Source organism: Felis catus, chromosome C1 (genome assembly GCF_018350175.1).
Source record: "Felis catus isolate Fca126 chromosome C1, F.catus_Fca126_mat1.0, whole genome shotgun sequence".
Lineage (NCBI taxonomy): Eukaryota > Metazoa > Chordata > Mammalia > Carnivora > Felidae > Felis > Felis catus.
This window is the reverse complement of record NC_058375.1, coordinates 62,955,809-62,976,454: the sequence shown is the minus strand read 5'-3', so window position 1 is coordinate 62,976,454 and position 20,646 is coordinate 62,955,809. Positions and strand designations below refer to the sequence as shown.

The following is a 20,646-nucleotide window of genomic DNA, read 5'->3' as shown; positions in this document are numbered from 1 at the left end:
TGGATCATAAACTATTCAAAAGCAGAGGCAGGGTCTTGCTATTTTTTAGTGCTACATTATTAGCACAGAGCAGGTACTCAAGAAATTTTGGTTGAATGAATAAAAACAGTACAAAACTATTTTATTTTAAAATAGCACACAAATATGGCAACCACCATTTCTACAACCTCCCTCCCCCAAAACACAGTGCAGGAATTTGTAAAATCAATGATGTCAGTTTTTCACAAATTTGAGAATTCTTTTCAAGTTTGTGTTTCTATATGCAGTGGTTAGATTCTGTCTTCTACTGAATTTTTACCTTTCCTTTTCTCACCTGCCCCACCACACATCACCATGACATATTACAGAGGCTGATATGGAAAGAGATTGCACCTTTCCTCATTCAAAGGATAGTGTTGATCCGGACAAAGGTGATGAAACCTAGAGGCATGGATATACTTAAGATGTCATTGCTTAAGATGATATCACATGGATCTGCTTTATTCAATGAACTCTTGGTCATTTTTTGGGCACAGAGGAATTGGCTTTTTTTTTTTAATCACGAATGAAAAGAGACAATAGTATGTGTTGGGAAATGTGACATGACTTATAAATAGGTATAGCGGATAATTGCATGATGAAGTCAGAAATAGCATAATTATTGTCATACCTATTCTCTACTTCCTCTTGTCTGCCATGCATCAGTTGGATGCCTCAACTTTTATAAGGAATTTGTGTTTTATGTTTCTTTTCTTTGGGTCTTTTAAAATGTAGTTAATACAAATATGGATAAATTATTCAGTTTTATTCTAAAACATGTAGCATATGACACTAATTTACATTATAGCATTCAAGACATCTGTTATGGGAGGATTTAAAAGTGGGACAGATTAAGGATGCCTGTGTGATTCAGTCGATTGAGCATCCAACTCTTGATTTCAGCTCAGGTCATGATCTCATGGTTCATGAGGGTCGAGCCTTGCTTAGGGCTCTATGCTGGGTGGGGAGCCTGCTTGAGATTCTCTCTTTTCCTCTCCTTCTGCCTCTTCCCTTGTTTTTGTGCACAAGCGAGCTCTCTCTCTTTCAAAGAAAAATAGTAGGACAGATTATATCTGAATATCTGGAACAATGATGAGTTAATTGAGGAGAAGATTGAAAGGGAGGAACAGGTGAAAAAAAGTGAGTTCAAGGATCCTGGAAAATATGAATACACATAAATGTGTGTGTGTGTATATATATATACACACACACACATTTATGTGTATTCATATTTTCATACACATATATTTTATATATACATATCATATATATATATATATATATATATATATATATATATATATATATCATTGTATATAGACATCCTCCTCTACGTAGTGGCAAAAGTTCCTAGACAATCAAGTGGGTAAACATTGAAATAGCCTTGGGCCAAAATTGTCTAGGTTCTGATTCTAAAAAGTGTTGGGAGACTCCTGCCATATATAAATATCAATGACCATCTATTGCCATATTGTGGTTTTGGAAGGGATACCACTGAGTGTATTTTGAGGTGCATATATTTTCTTCATAGTTCAGGCTATCTCAAGAATATCAGTGATTTAGAAAATAAGCTCTTCTTTCTTAATCACAGCTTACCACCTCTTTTATTTTTCACATGCCAGCATCCTTCAGAGCTCCCGTGTTCTATAAGGAAGGGTATTAACATTCACCGAGTGTCTTTTATGTGGCAGACACTGGTGAAAATTTCAGTATCGTGTCATTCATTTCTCACAACAGCCCTGTGATACCACTCTGTCCCATTTTACAAATGAGACAGGCACAGCAAACAGAGGGAGTGAGGCGCAGGGCCAGGCCAGGTCTCTCTGACCACACTGTGGCCAAGCAGAAAGCAGAACTTCATCTTATCTGTATGAAATGTATTTTTTTTTCAGGCTTATGAGTTTTCAAACCTTCTACATTCCATAAAAACATACACCATTTCTAATTACTGAAAGGTAGTGTTCAACTTCTTACCTGTAACCATTCTCTTGCTTTTGATTTCATACACCTCAGTCATCTTCACCTACCAGCCTGCCCGCTTCAGCACTATGGTCCTGCCAAGGCTGCCCCTGTGAGGAGTGCCTGAGACCCCCAGACCTGTGCCCTCATCAGCACCATCATTTTTTTGTCTCTTTAAGGGAAGTGCGTTATGTGTGGACCACATTTTCTGGCCCTTTCCCTCTTGACTTTCTCTGGACTGTCCCTAACTCCATTATAGATTTCTTTAAATCGTGGCTACTAGAACTGCAAAAAAGGTTCCTCATGCATAGGATAATATCTTTATTTTGTTTCCAGTACTTGACCATGATACTCAGAATGTTGTTACCTTTTTTTAAAATTTTTCCCCATGTTTATTTATTTTTGAGAGAGAGAGAGAGAGAGAGAGCGAGCGAGCGAGCGAGTGAGGAAGGGGCAGAGAGAGAGGGAGACACAGAATCCGAAGCAGGCTCCAGGCTCTGAGCTGTCAGCACGGAGCCCGACGTGGGGCTCGAACTCACAAACCGTGAGATCATGACCTGAGCAGAAGTTGGACGCCCAACCGACTGAGCCACCCAGGTGCCCCCCTTGTTGCCTTTTAAGATTCAACAGCAGTTCTTCTTTTAGAGAACATAAAAGGTTACAGATGATACTCAGCAGGGTCAGGTCCATCTCAGACCTCCGGTGCTCAAGTGTTATTTCCACAAGGGCATCTAGGTGGGGCGCAGCGTGGGCCTTTTATAAGGCTGTCAGGTGTGTCCATTTGCCCCCCTTCTTGCTCCTCCAGCTGCAGCTCACATCACTCAGCCTCTCACCCAAGTGTCTTCCAACCCTACTGGCTTTGTTCGTGTTCCCCATAGTTGCCAGCTCCTTCCTATCATAGGGTCTTTGCCCATGCTATGCCCTTTGCCAAGACTGCACACCATTACTCATCCTTTAAATTTCTGGTTTATTGCCCTCATACAATACACTTCTTCATAGCAACTATCATATCACATTTGCAAATAAAGAATTATTGTTGTGCTTATTTGCTTAAAGTCTCTCATCCTGATGCATTACAAAGAACTCCATGAGGACAAGGAGGGATTCCTTTGGTTACCTATGTAGTCTCGGTGCCTAGCATAGTATTTGATACCGAGTAAGAGGCCAATAAATCCTTGCTAAATGAATGACTAAATTATGGAAGGAAGGAAATAATGACTTTGTGGACACAGTTGTGTCCACACCCTGGTTCCAGTTCTCCCTTTCAGCAAGACTGGTTTTAACAGCCTCTTTTTCAGATAATACAGGCTTAGTATCACATCTGTCCTGGGCTTGCAGACTGCCAGGTCTCTGTAGCAGGGGTTAATGAAGCTGGGACACAGTGCGAAATGATGTCAGCTGTAGTGGCTGACTCTACATGGCCAGCCACCTGCTTTCTTGCAGTATACTGAGTAAGCCAAGTACAGTTTGGGTGGGCAATGGCACCAGAGGTTGGCATGCAGGACACAGCAGTGGAGGTTCCAGCCACCACAAAGTGTTAGAAATTCAGATAAATGGCAGCATCATGACTCTGAGTATTTTTTATATTCAGACATATCCAAGCCAATGCGTTGGAATACTGCAGTATAAAATATTTTTCTATCACTATAAAAGCCATTTTATGCACATTGTAGAAAGTTAGAAAATATATCAAAATAAAATAAAATTAAATAAAGTACCACAGCTACAGTCACCCACACATACAACCTTTCTCATATTTCCTTCCAGATTTGTAGTATTTGTTTATGAGAGATTTTGCTTTTTATGCTGTTTGCTCCTGTTTTTTTTTTGTTTTTTTTTTGTTTGTTTTTTTTTTTTTTTTTGGTAAACAGTTTCCACTTTTCCAGTTCGACAAATGTTAATTTTATCTTATATTCATCCTATATTCAGATTTCCCCAGTTGTCCCCCACAAATGTCTTTATAGCATTTTGTCCATCTCAGGATCTAATCTAGTCTAGACCTTGGATCTGGTGGTTATGTCCCTTAGGTCTCTAATATTCTAATTAGCAAGGTCCCTTTTTCTCCTAATACTGACATATGGTCCTGTCAGTTGTTCTGCAGAATATCTCATTTTCTGGATTTGTTTGGTTCCTTCCCAGGGGTATCATTCACATTGTTTCTTTATCTCCTGTATTTCGTATAAAATGTAGGTTAGGTTTTGATGTATTCCTGTTAAACATTTTTGGACCAGAATACATTCTACATATGCTGTATGATCTCCACTGCATCACATCAGGAGAAACATAGTATACGGTTGAATCACTATTAGCAATGCTGAACCTGAATGTAGGACTAGGGGCCAGGTTCTTTTTTTTTTTTTTTTTAATTTTTTTTTCAACGTTTTTTATTTATTTTGGGACAGAGAGAGACAGAGCATGAACGGGGGAGGGGCAGAGAGAGAGGGAGACACAGAATCGGAAACAGGCTCCAGGCTCCGAGCCATCAGCCCAGAGCCTGACGCGGGGCTCGAACTCCCGGACCGTGAGATCGTGACCTGGCTGAAGTCGGACGCTTAACCGACTGCGCCACCCAGGCGCCCCTCTTTTTAATAAGATTCCAGACTAACACAGCAAGAGTGTGACTCTCACCAATTTCCAGCCTGGCTCTGCTCATTGCTAATCCCTCCTCCATCCCTATCTCCAACCTGTCTTCATCCCCTTAGTACCCTTCAAGCAGGTGCCTGCATAACTCAGTTGGTTAAACGTCCAACTTTGGCTCAGGTCATGATCTCAGGGTTTGTGAGTTCAAGCCCTGCGTTGGGCTCTGTGCTGACAGATCAGAGTTGGAGACTGCTTCAGATTCAGTGTCTCCCTCCCTCTCTGCCCCTAGGCTCTCTCTCTCTCTCTCTCTCTCTCTCGCTCTCTCTCAGAAAAAAAATAAACGTTAAAAAAAATAAAGAAGACCCTTTGAGCAAGAAAGACAAAAGGGAATGAAGGCGGTAAAAGGCACAGCAATCAGATTAGGAAGGGTAGTCCAATAGTTCCCATCTCCAACTACATACTGAGGCTACTGCACTAACCATAAGTAGGCAGGATGCATATCCAGGAGCTGATCTCATTTGAGATTCCAGTCTTCTCAGCTATTACCAGGGTCAAAATAATTTGGCATTGGTGTTTGTACACATCCACAAGGCAGTCTGCATGATGTATGGATGTTCTCGTACTTTTTAAAAAAGATATAAGGTTATACAGAAAGCTGGTTCTACCATTTTATGAATTGATCACACCAAAAAAAAAGAGACAAAGAACTTTGATTTTTTAACTCACTGTGCAAATTCTAGGAAGGAGTCAAAATTATATTGTATGATATTCTATCTGGGTAAGGGAGACCAGCACCTAGGTCCGCTTTGTTGTTTTTAAACAATGAGACTATGCAACCTTGGTACTTTCAACACTCTGAATTTCCATATACCCTATCTCTAAAATGGGAATGCTTACACTTTTAGTCCATAGTTGCTGAGGATTTAACTGTGTCTGTAAAGCACCTACATTGCAGGAGTAGCTTATTCCCTTCTCCATCTGCTGGGGCTGAGGTTACTGCTCTGCATCCTGCCATACCTAGCAAGGATTCCAGTGGGCCTGAGCCTGTGGGTGGAGTTCATTAGTATATATACCTGGAGGAGTTGGGAAAGATCAGAGTAGGGAGCTTGAGGCAGGGGCTAACCTCTGTTACTGTACAAACTAACATTTGATTAGAATAGTACGTTCTTAGGCCTTTTACAAAAAAACATTGCGACATCTTTTTTAAAATATGAAATTTTGTTGTTTTTTATTATTTTGGGGGATTTGAAAGGCAAGTCTAGTTACTTAGGGCCCAGGAACAGGAATGAAGCAGTTGATATTGGATTTTAATATTTTATTCTATCTCTCAAGTACTCAGCCTTCAATATACATGCTTTTAGGTCTAATAAAACAGTGAGAGATGGCCATTCTTATTTGGGGGGCTTTCTTTGGCTATATACCCCCCATGTAAAAGCTGGGAAATCAGTTAATGCTTATCATTCTAATGAATGTGGTCCAGCATTGCTCTTTTAAAGGAGGTGTGGTGCAGGATGAGGGGAGTCCTAAAATTTTTATAAATTATCTTTATTTTTGTGATCCATTTGAGTGCTAGAGGCTGGAAGTTGTACTGGTTTTGAGTGGACATTGGAGCCACATAAACCTAAGTTTGATTTTCAGATCCACCACTTACTAGCAGGGTGGTGACTAAGCAAAGATTAGACCCGAAGCACATTGCCTCTGGGAACTTCAGCTTTTTATTTTTAGAGGAGAATTGATTGCTCTGACTATGGCAATGGTTGTTGTGAATATTAAAAGAAATAATGTAAATGAATCATGGCACCTAATGTATAGTAAGTATTCAAGAATTGGTTGCTATTTTAATTATCATTATCTTTCCCAGTGAACACAGTTTACAAATGCTCACGTTCTCTAGAATCTTTATCCCAACTCTGACTCTCAATGGTTTTCCATTGTTAGACTGATGTGAAACATGGATGCTTAGATCAAGGATTGTAATTTCTGCCCATCAGTTCTATAGTGAGAATGCTTTTCGTTAATGGCTTGACAAGGCTGATAAAGTAACAGAGAATGGAGCGTTCATAGAAAGCATTAATATTTTTGTTTCCCATATGGATGGGATTATTTGAGCAATAAAACTTCAGTGTGCTATCACTGTTCATTATGGAACTTGCCACATGCACCTCCCCTACATGTAATGTGGTTCAATTGTGGCTGCAGAATTTGAGTTACATCTCTTCTCTGTAGTCTATACTGGCTATTCTGCATGTAGTTGAAAGTATTCAATGCATATTAAGTTTTTCATGACTAATGCATCTTCTGAGGTTTAAGCAGGAGCATAAAATGAAAGTAAACAAAGTGCTTTAGTTCTTGGTGCTGAATTTTTCAAGACTGCACGTATCACCTTGTACAAGGCATGGATGAAAATGGAAGAATTAAAACTTTATTCCCACACCCTCCAACCTCTAAACCCAGTATCTTTATGCAATTTTTTGTTTAACTTCCTAAGATTAACTTCCACATGATTAGTGACTATGGGCATTAAGTATCTGTTTAGGTAGTACAATACACCTTATGTTATTCTCTGTGTTAAGGTTGAAGAACTAGGATTTCTTATGGTAGGGAGATATGGGTATAGAGCTTCGGAATCACTGATCCCTACAAATAAAGATTTGCTTGCCCTTTGTTTTTTTTTCCTAGAAGAAACATCAGACACTACTTACTTAGAAGATGATACCTATGGTAAGTCATAGTCTGAGTGTTAAGTGATAAGTTAGTCTAAGAATTCTTCATGACAGTCAGTCTATTAAGGAATACATGATTCTTTCAAAATCTAGGAACACCAAAATATTTGATTGGTATAGACTAATTACTGAAGACTTGTTTGGTCCTTCTTTCAAGTGGCTGATTTCTTCCTCCTGAAGGGATTTCCTCTCTTAGAGCTATAAAAAAAAAAAAAATCCCTCAGGAAGAACATCTTATATCTGCTGATGCTTCATTACCCCAGGTCATCCCATACATCTTGCTTTCTTTCCACCCTTGAATCTCAGTTTTTGACCTTAACACATATGTCTTATTTAAATCTCTCTTTATAATAAAGATCTCTATTGTCAGGCCTCTTGGCTGTTTCATAACACTATCTTACCCAGTCCTCTTTTTGTGACACCTGGCTCACACCTTAGCCCCATTTAGTTGAGTCTTACTACTCAAAGTGTGGTCTGTGGAGGGGTGCGTGGGTGGCTCAGTCCGTTGAACGTCGGACTTCAGGTCAGGTCATGATCTCCCAGTCTGTAGTTTGAGCCCCGCCTCATGCTCTGTGCTGACAGCTCAGAGCCTGGAGCCTGCTTCAGATTCTGTGTCTCCCTCTCTCTCTCTGCCCCTCCCCGGCTTGCACTCTGTCTCTTTCTCAAAAATAAATAAACATTAAAAAAAAAGAGAAATTTAAAAGTTGGTCTGTGGACCGGACCAACAGGAGGGAGCTTGTTAGAAATGCAGAATCAGGCCCCGCCCCAGTCTTACTGAATCAGAATCTGCATTGTCGACAAGATCCTCAAGTGATTCATTTGCAAATAAAAGTTTGAGCTGCACAGACTTAAAGAATTGTTCTTCCTTTATGTGTTCTCATTGCCCCTGAGATATCCAAGTACTTCTCTGCTGTGACTTCCAACATTCCTTGGATCCCAAATCCTCAACTGAAAAGGTTATCACATTTGCACTTTCCTATCTCTGTTCTCAAAACCTCTTTATTGATGCTTGTGTACTTTAATTGTACCTGGGTAGATTCTAGGGTTTGTGCTTAAACTTATATAGCATTTTATAGTCTTTAAAGTTCCCTTACACAGATTTTATTTGATCACATAGGATCCTATAAGGTGGAAAGATAGGTAATATAATCATTTGTAGAAGCTATTTTATAAATTTCCATTTGTGGTTTTCTAACCTTAGGGGTGAAAGATATACCAGCAGATTTTTCCCCCTATTTTTGAAAAACATAGAAGCCAAGTCTTTTTTGGGTTATCAGGAGTCAGTGAGTTATTCTTACTCAAGATATATCATGATTTAAAATTGTGTTTTACTGTTCAATATGATATTATATTTTCATTCATAAACCTTGTCTTAATGAGGATAATCAGGACTATAATAAAATTGTCATCTTTCTGACAAGATTTTTGAGATAAATGAGCCAATGAAGAATAAGCGCTTCACTTCTGATATAATCTGATATAATAAGCTGGTATAATAGACCACAGAGCACTGCTTCTGCTTGAATGAAAAGGAGTTTTCAAGGAAAGGGAGAAACTCCAATGTAGAATATTGCCTTGAGATCTTAGGCTATTTCCATTCTCCTAGAGGAGATATATATAAGAGAACTCGCTGCTAAGTTGGAGGAACTGTTGGTTTTGCATCCCCTGAAAATGCATTTATATTAGAAGAAACACTTGCAGGGGCGCCTGGGTGGCTCAGTCGGTTAAGCATCCGACTTCGGCTCAGGTCATGATCTCACAGTTCGTGAGTTCAAGCCCCATGTCGGGCTCTGTGCTGACAGCTCAGAGCCTGGAGCCTACTTCCGATTCTTTGTCTCCCTCTCTCTCTGCCCCTTCCCTGCTCATGCTGTGTCTCTCTCTGTCTCAAAAATAAATAAACATTAAAAATAAAAATAAAAAAAAAAGAAGAAACACCTGCAGATCCTAAGAGTGTTATACCCAGGAGTTAGGGGTGAATGGGTGAATAGGCATGGCAGGTGAATTTGGTGCCATTTTCGTCTTATTTCTTTGAACCATTTACTCAACATTTAGATGTCTTTTCAAGAACCTTATGTTAATGAAAGCTTAACTGTGTTTAATAATGTAGGTGAGCTTGGGATAATTGGAGTACAGTTGAGGGTAGACCATGGAAAACATGCTTCAACAGCCTCCTATTCCAAAGAAGCTGAGGCCCAGCAAAGCTGGTGACTTTATCCCATGTATTCTACCTCCTCTGCTCTTACAAGGAAGGGGAATCCTTGTCTCCTCTAGGCTGGTACCTCCACAAGGACCTTGCTATGAAATTGTCCCCTCTCTCTCCTGCACTATTCCCACCATTGTATAAACATGCCTAAATATCAACCCCTTGAAAAAATTGGTAAAGCCTCCATTGACTTTCCTATCATTCTCCACCTACCACTCCATTTCTTTACTTTTTCCCATAGGAAACTCCTCATTAGAGTTGTCTTTAGGCACTGACTCCACTTTCTTCCCTCTCATCCTTTCATTACCCCACACCAACTGGCATTGTATCTGAACTACTTCAGGAAACACTTTATCCACATTTCCCAAAATGTCTATCTTGCTCCTCCAATGGAGAATTATTTTCTTTCTCACCTTATTCTCCATCAGGAACATTTGACACATCTAGCCATTTTCTTTTTTGCAATATTTTCTTCTTTTGCTTCCATGATACCACACTTTCTGGTCTTCTGGTTTTCCTCCTTTCTCTCTGACGTCTCCTCTTCCTCTGCCCAATCTCTAAGATTTAGAGTCCAAATGTTGGGGAATCCCCAGTATGCGTTTTCTCTTTTTACGTTATCCTAGGTGATTTCACCTCATCTCAGTTTTGTTTGTTTGTTTTACTTGTTTTTATTTTTATTTATATTCAAGTTAGTTAACATATACTAGAATATTGGCTTCAGGAGTAGAACACAGTGATTCACCACTTACGTATAATACCCAGTGCTCATCCCGACAAGTGCCCTCCTTAATGCCCATCCCCAAGACATTTCCCCTCCAGCAACCCTCAGTTTGTTCTCTGTATTTAAGAGTCTCTTATGGTTTTTAAAGACCATACGCATGCTACCACCTCCTAAATTTATATCGCTGGCCTTTTTTGCTCTATCTTGCTCCAGACTGGTTTATTCAGCTTCAGGTCCCACTAAACCCAGTCTACCTATCTTTTCATCCCTAATCCTCTAGTCTGACCATTTCCACTGTATTACTTCATTCAAACAACTGTCCTTTGTTATTTTGATATTTACAATAGCCTCCTCACTGGTTTTCATACTTTACCTATTGCCCTAAACATAGTTATGCTTTCTTTAACAAGTCCATTCTCCACAGAAGAATCTGTTTATAACTACTCTTATATTCTCAAAATCAAGTAGTGAACTGAGCAAATAACCAACTGCTTTTTAAATTTTCAGAGCACATTGGGACGGCCGGTGATTCAGTTGGGTGAGTGTCCGACTTCAGTTTAGGTCATAGTCTCACAGCTCTGAGTTCAAGCCCCGCGTTGGGATCTGTGCCAACAGCTCAGAGCCTGGAGCTTGCTTCAGATTCTGTGTCTCCCTCTCTCTCTCTCTCTGCCCTCGCCTCTCGTTCTCTCTCTCTCTCAAAAATAAAAACATTAAAAAAATTTTTTTAAATTATCAGAGCACAATTATACATCATCACAATTATGATGAGTTAATATTACTTTTTTCCTCTAATCACACTTTATTTAATGTACCATTTTGGTCAGTTTTAGATTACTTAGTATATAAATGTAGGAGTCACAAGAGCAAATATTATATTAATCCAATGGACAGTGCACAATTTTGGTTATTGGCTATTTTGACCTTACTTTTTTGACCCCCACAATTTGCATCTGACAATTTGACCCAATTTAAACCCGAGGATATTTTGACTATTTCTGTACACTAACATTTAAATCAGATTTATGCCAACATTAATGAATTTGGGTCAGTAAACTATTCTTTTATTTGGTGGGGGAAAATACCTTCTATTAGTTAATTTTGTTTCTTAATTTTTGAATAGCAGTGTTAAACTATTTATGGTTTTATTCTTTTTTATTCTACTAAGCTTATTTTAATTAGACTACCATGTTTTGTGTCAATTTTAAAATAAATATTTGATTCATTGATTGTTTTACTTTACATTAAGATTCATCAACTTCATGACATATTTTTGTGGATTTTACAGATTGATATGATTCCTCTATCAATTTTTGGTCAATAAATTTTTACCATGAGAAGTTTTAGTTAGTGTCAATTCTATTTTTTGTTAACTATTTCTCTAAAAGTTTAATTTCTTCTAAGGTCAATTTTTTATTTATTTATTTATTTATTTATTTATTTATTTATTTATTTATTTTTAACGTTTATTTATTTTTGAGACAGAGGGAGACAGAGCATGAACGGGGGAGGGTCAGAGAGAGAGGGAGACACAGAATCTGAAACAGGCTCCAGGCTCTGAGCTGTCAGCACAGAGCCTGACGCGGGGCTCAAACTCACGGACCGCAAGATCATGACCTGGGCCGAAGTCGGACGCTTAACCGACTGAGCCACCCAGGCGCCCCTGAGGTCAATTTTTGCAGTGTTTATTATTGTTAATAATATGTGATTCTTCAACTTTTTTTATTAAAAAAGAAAAAATGCTTCACTATATATATGCTTAGCATTGCTAGTTTTATTTTGACATAATTATTTCTACTTGATCTAATTTTACTGGGGTCAAGTTGCATTTTGTCTTAAGTGTCCTTAGGGTCAAAATGCCAGGATTAAAATATTCTACAATAATCTTAATTGCTCCTTATTTTTTCTCTTAGAATATCAGTGTTAGCTAGAGCTGTTACAATTGCAAATTATTGCTAAAATAGGTTTGACTCCACATAGAAATTCCAGAGAGCCTAGAGACATCTTGAAAGGAGCATATGTAAATTTAAGGGAAAAGGGCACATTTCTTTTTTAGGCAAAACATGTTATGTAAGGCTGACTTCTGATTCCCCAGGAAAGAGCTCTTTCCTTAACTTGGAGCTTTTATTTCCCCTGGCAATCCAAGCTGTCTTTCTCTTTCTCCGTACTATTGACTACCTCTTGGCACAAAATATTGCAATCAATTATTCCACATCTGTGTGAACAAGGGTCTTTAGAAGAAGAAACTGATTAAAATATATGGTCTCCTTAGGCTGTTAAATAGGACACCCTTCATTTCAGTTTTTGATAGTTTGCGTTAAGTAGCTGCAATGTGTATTATCTCTCATTATTAATTCTTGAAATGGTTTGGATTTCGCCTGCCTACTCTTCAAAATTATTAAAAACAGGTAAAGTTGGCTATTCTGGAGTGGGATTCATTTTATTTCCCAAATGTTTTTTATTTTTGAATTTTCTTGAGAATTAGGAAAGCTGCTCTCCTGGTCTTTTATTAACAACAACAATACTAAAATAGTTGTGTATGTAGCACTTACTATGTGTTGGAAACTATTCTAAATTGCCTTACATATGCTAATTTACTCAATCTACCCAATGACTCTTTGATGTTGTTCTATTTTCCCATTTTACAGATGATGAAACAGGCATAGGAGAGATTATGTAACTTGCTCAAGCAAGTGCAATAAAGATCTGACAAACTGCATGAAGTTGTCTATTTTTTAAAAAGACTTTTCTTAATGAAAAACAAACTTTTGGTTCCTTGCCTTAGGAAATGGGGTGAGCCTGTAATTTCTCATTTACATATCCTTACAGCCCATAGATAGATGGAGATGAAGTTTAAGGGATTTGATAAACTGGGTTTGGCTTTTCCACTTGTTTGCAACAGAAAAATGAAGTGATTTCTCCATATCAGACTGAGACCACAGATCCAATCCCACTCACTTCTTTTTCCTAACATGCCTCTTAGTGTAATTCTTCCCTGTAGCACATGCATGGTATTTCATAGAGCCAACAAAAAATGGTCATATTACTAAGGAGTTGGTGGCCACAAACTATATTCAGATGAAATTTATTAAATTCTCAGTTTCTTGTTCCTTAAACAGGGAAATTACATTTTCCCTTCCATTCCTGCTCTTCCCTGTCTCTGAAAGCACTGATTCCTCTCACTAACCTACCTCATTCCCACTCTGATTCTGTATCACAGCTTTCTTTTTTAATATGAAATTTATTGTCAAATTGGTTTCCATACAACACCCAGTGCTCATCCCAACAGGTGCCTTTTTCGATGCCCATCACCCACTTTCCTCCCTCCTACCCCCCCATCAACCCTCAGTTTACTCTCAGTTTCTAAGAGTCTCTTATGGTTTGCCTCCCTCCCTCTCTAACTTTTTTTCCCTTTCCCTCCCCCATGGTCTTCTGTTAAATTTCTCAGGATCCACATAAGAGTGAAAACATCTGGTATCTGTCTTTCTCTGTATGACTTATTTCACTTAGTATAACACTCTCCAGTTCCATCTATGTTGCTACAAAAGGCCATATTTCATTCTTTCTCCTTGCCAAGTAGTATTCCATTGTATATACAAAGCACAACTTCTTTATCCATTCATCAGGTGATGGACATTTAGGCTTTTTCCGTAAGAATAGCCATAATTTGGCTATTGTTGAAAGTGCTGCTATAAACATTGGGATACAAGTGCCCCTATGCATCAGCACTCCTGTATCCCTTGGGTAAATTCCTAGCAGTGCTACTGCTGGGTCATACAGTAGATCTATTTTTAATTTTTTGAGGAACCTCCACACTGTTTTCCAGAGCGGCTGCATCAGTTTGCATTCCCACCAACAGTGCAAGAGGGTTCCCGTTTCTCCACATCCTCTCCAGCATCTATAGTCTTCTGACTTGTTCATTTTAGCCACTGTGACTGGCGTGAGGTGATATCTCAGTGTGGTTTTGATTTGTATTTCCCTGATGAGGAGTGACGTTAAGCATCTTTTCATGTGCCTGTTGGCCATCTGGGTGTCTTCTTTAGAGAAGTGTCTATTCATGTTTTCTGCCCATTTCTTCACTGGATTATTTGTTTTTCAGGTGTGGAGTTTGGTGACTTCTTTATAGATTTTGGATACTAGCCCTTTGTCTGATATGTCATTTGCAAATATCTTTTCCCATTCCATCGGTTGCCTTTCAGTTTTGTTGGTTGTTTCCTTTGCTGTGCAGAAGCTTTTTATCTTCATGAGGTCCCAATAGTTCATTTTTGCTTTTAATTCCCTTGCCTTTGGGGATGTGTCAAGTAAGAAATTGCTGTGGCTGAGGTCAGAGAGGTCTTTTCCTGCTTTCTTCTCTAGGGTTTTGATGGTTTCCTGTCTCACATTCAGGTCCTTTATCCATTTTGAGCTTATTTTTGTGTATGGTGTAAGAAAGTGGTCTGGTTTCATCCTTATGCATGTTGCTATCCAGTTCTCCCAGCACCATTTGTTAAAGAGACTGCCTTTTTTTCTTTGGATATTCTTTCCTACTTCATCAAAGATTAGTTGGCCATACTTTTGTGGGTCCAATTCTGGAGTCTCTATTCTATTCCATTGGTCTATGTGTCTGTTTTTGTGCCAATACCATGCTGCCTTGATGATGACAGCTTTGTAGTAGAGGCTAAAGTCTGGGATTGTGATGCCTCCTGCTTTGGTCTTCTTCTTCAAAATTACTTTGGCTATTCAGGGTCTTTTGTGGTTCCATACAAATTTGAGGATTGCTTGTTCTAGCTTCGAGAAGAATGCTGGTGCAATTTTGATTGGGATTGCATTGAATGTATAGATAACTTTGGGTAGTATTGACATTTTAACAATATTTATTCTTCCAATCCATGAGCACAGAATGTTTTTTCCATTTCTTTGTCTCTTCTTCAATTTCCTTCATAAGCATCTGATCCTGTCAAACGATGCAGAAAAAGCATTTGACAAAATCCAGCACCCTTCCTTAATAAAAACCCTTGAGAAAGTCGGGATGGAAAGAACATACTTAAACATCATAAAAGCCATTTATGAAAAGCTCACAGCTAATATCATCCTCAATGGGTAAAAACTGAGAGCTTTCCCCCTGAGATCAGGAATACAACAGGGATGTCCACTCTCACCGCTGTTGTTTAACATAGTGTTGGAAGTTCTGGCATCAGCAATCAGACAACAAAAGGAAATCAAAGGCATCCAAATTGACAAAGATGAAGTCAAGCTTTCACTTTTTGCAGATAGACTACACCAAAAGTCTGCTAGAACTGATACATGAATTCAGCAAAGTCGCAGGATACAAAATTAATGTACAGAAATCAGTTGCATTCTTATACACTAATAATGAAGCAACCCAAAGACAAATCAAGAAACTGATCCCATTCACAATTGTATCACAGCTTTTGGGTGCTACTCAGTTCCTGTTTGATGTCTGCAGGAAACCAAGATACACCTGTGAATGTCCCTTGAATGTTCTGAATACAACCTATATGTAATAATCTCTACTAAGGCTGCTCGGGTTTCTGCTTCAAACGTCATTGCTTCTGTCCCTTCTCTGAAGCCTATGAGACCAACTCTGAAGCTTCCTGGTACTCCACTCTCTCCACTTTAGAACAGGAAAGTCTGGGTAGGCTGTATCCTGAATTCACTATTTCTTGATCTTTGGCAGTTATAGGCATTTTTATTCAACAAGCGTTTATGCAGGACCTAACATATGCCAATAGTTTTAGAGCCTGAAGAAATTTAGGGATCATCTTCAATCCCTCTGTTTTCAGGTTAAGAGACCGAGTTTAGAAGGGTTAAAGAACATGCCCCAGATACCTCAGATTGTTTGTGCTGGGCCAGGATTAGGCTCCGATCTTAGAACCTGGGCTCTTTCAACATGATGCTTTTTTGTGTTTATACTTTTAATTTGTGGTTTTTGGTTGTACCTAGACTTTCAAATATTCTTAAATTTCCCCTAAAAGCTTAAAAATGTTAACAAATATCCCCTTGCTTTTGTAACCAGATAACAAGGATGCCTTATTATGCAAAATGGGTCCAGATCCCTACCTTATGTTTACAATCAGAGATCCATGATACATATTAACAAGAGTGCCCATTCATTTATTTCTGTCTACTTTTATAGCTACATATTTATCACACAGTTTGGTGTGCTTTTATAGGCTAGAGTGGGAAGAGAACACTTTAGTACAAGGGCAAGAGGTCAGGAATACTTATTCTACATAAATTGCATGGAAGAGGTCACCTTTAGGTATTTATATAAACACACCCTTGGCCATCTTTGCAATACAAAACAATGCTTGGGAACATTCTGATCAACATCCTGCCTGAGTCAATTCCAAGAGTTGGAGGGATGAAAAGAATTATAAAGAGTGGAATTGTTTTACATAAAATAATTCCAATAAACAAGTCACTAAAGTGATAGTCTCCCTCCTAAAATTGTTATTTCAGTTGTGGATAGGTATAGGTAGAAGTTAGGAGCTATGAATATGAGGAGCCCAGAAATTCTTTCCTCCTAGAACTAAAGGAAAGTCTATACTGTTAGTTTTAGGAACTGGACATTCTTTGCGAGGTTACTAGGTCTGACTTTTAAAGCCAGAGGGTGGAGTGTTTACAAATATAATTTCAGGACCATCCTTAGTGGAAAAGATTTCCACTTAAAAAAATTTTTTTTACTGTTTATTTATTTTTGAGAGAGAGAGAGACAGAGAGACAGAGACAGAGTATGAGCGGGGGAAGGGCAGAGAGACAGGGAGACACAGAATTCCAAGTGGGCTCCTAGGCTCCAGGCTCAGAGCGCTCACCAGAGAGCCAGATGTAGGACACGAACTCATGGACTGCAAGATCATGATCTGAGCCAAAGTCGGATGCTTAACAGAATGAGCCACCCAGGCCCCCCTCAATTTCACTTTTAAACATTAATAGTTTCTTTGCTCAGTGCTTGCTGAGAAAACTGGATAGTTTACATGGGAAAGTATGATTGGGGCTTGCAGCTATGAGCTGAAGGTAGTAACATGACAAAGAAACAGGAAACTTTAAAACCTGGTATTTGGTTAACCTGGTCCACTTTTATTTTTCAATCCTCTGGTGAAGTTTTATCTTTCCTTTCTTCATAAGCTTAGCTAACTTCTTCAGTTATTGACGAAGAAAGCTATTTGTTTTTTGTATTGATGAAACAACAGAATGGCATTTAATTGGAAATGTGAATAAAGAATGAATAAATTTTGATTTTGATTTTAAGTAATAATTTGTGTGCTGAAATTATTATTACAAAATTGAAAATCAACCTCTGTTTGGAGATTGATTTAAATTGTCTTAGAAAATGAAATAATGATACATTCTCAAAATAGAAAGTTCTATCATGGCAGATTCTTTCTGTGAATCACTGTTATCATCTCAATTATAATCATTGCATTGAAGAGAACAAGTAATTATTCCACCCCAGTTCTTTCTTCTCTTTGTTTTAGGAATTCCTAAAAGTTTTAATCATCCTTAAAACCAAAAATACAAAAAGTAACATTGTTTAAAAATATTTCTGATATGATGCTTAACAGATTATTTGTTTTATACTGAAGTATGTAAGTAGTAAGAAGGGAAGGAATTACTTTTGCTTTCTTTGGATGTCTTGCATAAAACCATAAGAATATGAAAGATGTGTGCCAGTGAGGCAAATCTCCATTGGACTGTAGGTTAGTATTGCTGACAAATTTTAATGTGCATTTAACTGGTTAGTACTTAATGTTCCATACAGAAACCTTTGTGTTCTGAAATAGATTGCAGCAGAGTGTCTAAGCAGTAAACATACAGAACATTCTCATAGTTGCATATGCCTCAGGGAGCAGAATTCCCTTTGACAATAACAGATATCTTTGGGAATACATTGTCAGGACACCAACGCTTGATTTTGAGCATTTGCTCTGAATTTGTGGAGTGTTGTGTATGTGTACAATGTGAAAGAGAGAGGGAGAGCCAAGATTGATTTTATTGTTATATCAAGGTACCCACTTAAAGCAGACTTTACAAACATATCTTCCAAAAAAAAAAAAAAACCAGAAAAACCCCCTGAGTTTATGCCACCTATGCCAGAGCCCATTGGGATCTTCAGAACAAGTAATTACTCAAGTCAGTGACTGTGACAAGGACCTTGTCCTTGATTGGTCAGATGGTCTTGTTAAATGTGATACTTATCAGGGGACTTTTTATTTTTCTTGATTGGTTACTCTGTCAAATAATTCTGGTTAAAGCAAAATTTCTTTTTTTAAATGTTTTTTTTTACATTTATTTATTTTTGAGAGACAGAGAGAGATAGCGTGAGAAGGGGAGGGAGGGGGATAGAGAGAGGGAGACACAGAATCAGAAGCAGGCTCCAGGCTCTGAGCTGTCAGCACACAGCCCAACGCGGGGCTCAAACCCACGAACCGTGAGATCATGACCTGAGCCGAAGTCAGACGCTTAACCGACTGAGCCACCCAAGTGCCCCTAAAGCAAAATTTCTTGATAATACTGACATTTTATTCCAATGCCTGGCTTAGTGATGCGATACCAGCCTGAATAAATATTGACAAAAAATTGTTAGTTGTTTGTTAAACTTTTATAAACATAGCTAAATGCTCTTTTGAGAAAATACAAACTAATATATTTCCTAAGCATAGGGAACATGATGTAAAAATGCAATGCAAAAAGTTGGCTTTTCATATAATGAACACATTTGTTTAAGTTTATCTGTTGAGAGGGAGGGAGGGAGAGAGAGAGAGAGAGAGAGAGAGCAAGAGAGAAAGAGAGAGAGAATCCCAAGCAGGCTCTGCACTGATAGCATGGAGCCTGATCCAGGTCTCGAACTCAAGAATGGTGAGTTCATGACCTGAGCTTTGGAAATCAAGAGTCAGATGCTTAACCTACTGAGTCACCCAGGCACCCCTCATTTAATGAACATATTAAACTGGGTCTAAAATATATAAAGTTTAGTATTAGCACAACCACTAACAATTTAAATATATCAAATATGGCATGCATGCTAATCAAGCTTCTGTAATCATAACATCCCCCTTGTGCTTCACATATTCACTCCATCTTGATTTACATTGTTTCAAACATTTTTTCCCCTAAAATATGTGCTAAAGAAACTTGACTGCTCAACCTTGTCTATTTTCTGTTCTATTCTTCATATGTTTGCTAAGTACTTAAACTATGAATCAGGTACAGTTTCTATTATGATACAAAGTAGCTTATAGAGTAAAAAGCGTTCCTAAGAAAAAGCATAGATTTTTTTTTTAAAATGACACTGAAGAAGCACAGGACTGGAAAAAGAGTAGTGCAAAAGCCACATTAAATTTTAAAGGCAAATTATTGTTCAGCATTTCTAGTTTTGGAACAGGTTTTCTGGAAGCCATCATGCTTGTTGGTTTCTCTAATGAGATTTGAGAGAAAGGTTAAATTCAAATCAATACGGTAAAACTAGCTGATGTGAATGTGTCATTAACTTTAGCTAGTTATAACCATATTTATACATTTTCCTCTCGTGTGATTCACTATGTCCTTGACACACTGAATTTCCCCATACCAAATTTTCCTTCCTTCACCCAGTCTCTCACTCAACTTTCAAAGCCCAGCTCAAATGCCACCTTCTTAATTTAAAGGCTTTCCTGGTTTCCTCAGCCAAATGTGAACTGTCCTTTCCTCTTATTTGTTATACTCCTCTTCAAAGCACTCAGTTCTTCCTGTGTTACTGTGTGTGTGTGTGTGTGTGTGTGTGTGTGTGTGTGCATTCCCACTTCTACACTGCAATTCTCTTCCTGAAGGATTTGTTTCTTTCTCATCTTTGTGTCTCTGGTCGTGCTTCACAGGGTTAAGTGATCAGTGAAATAAAATCAGTTCTATTTGATATGCAGAGAAAACTGTTCGGAGGTTAAAATCAACTCTGGTCAGGACATGTTTGTATTTTAAGGTCTCTCTGTCACTGAACAGCATCACAGATTGCCTAAGTCTCTAAGTTCAAGAACTGTTGGAGATGGGGTGTGTGAAGGCCCATTTGGGTGGGTCAGAAAAGCCCAAAAGTGGTCATTTTGGAGGCCAGAAAAGCACCAGAAGCCAAAGCCAAGAAAGGAAGATTAAAGGTTATCCCTTCTCTTTTTCTAAATTCTCACTAGTAAGATAAAAGAATATAGAGTGGGTGGCATGGGCGTGGGGATTAAAATTTAGTTGGCTTCTTAGGAAAATAGGAAGGAGAAGGGAAATTTTTCATTGAAAACCTAGGATGTGACAAACATTTTACACATTTATTTATTTATTGTAAAACAGTAATAATAATCATCATACTTTTTAAAATTCACGAAAATGTGATACTTTTTTTGTTTTATTTATCTGTCTATTTATTTGTATTTTTAATATAATTTATTAACAACTTGGCTAACATACAGTGTATACCATGTGCTCTT

At 38.2% G+C, this 20,646-nt stretch overlaps 1 protein-coding gene and 1 pseudogene across 10 annotated transcripts in view; one reads left to right on the top strand and one right to left on the bottom strand.

Moving 5' to 3' along the window:
* Nucleotides 1-2,035, bottom strand: part of LOC123379386 — a 102,846-nt pseudogene extending 100,811 nt beyond the window's left edge.
* SLC44A5 (solute carrier family 44 member 5) overlaps nt 1-20,646 on the top strand; it is a 374,661-nt gene that overhangs the window by 173,960 nt on the left and 180,055 nt on the right. For 4 of the 10 annotated variants that reach the window (XM_023258835.2, XM_023258834.2, XM_023258833.2 and 1 more), the window contains one exon: nt 7,237-7,278. The exons of 4 other annotated variants lie outside the window; for them this stretch is intronic. In XM_023258835.2, the coding sequence (XP_023114603.1) occupies nt 7,237-7,278 (42 nt within the window). Of the gene's footprint in view, nt 1-7,236; nt 7,279-10,711; nt 10,743-20,646 lie in introns of all 10 variants that reach the window. 2 more of the 10 variants (XM_045036029.1, XM_045036028.1) reach the window with 1 other exon arrangement.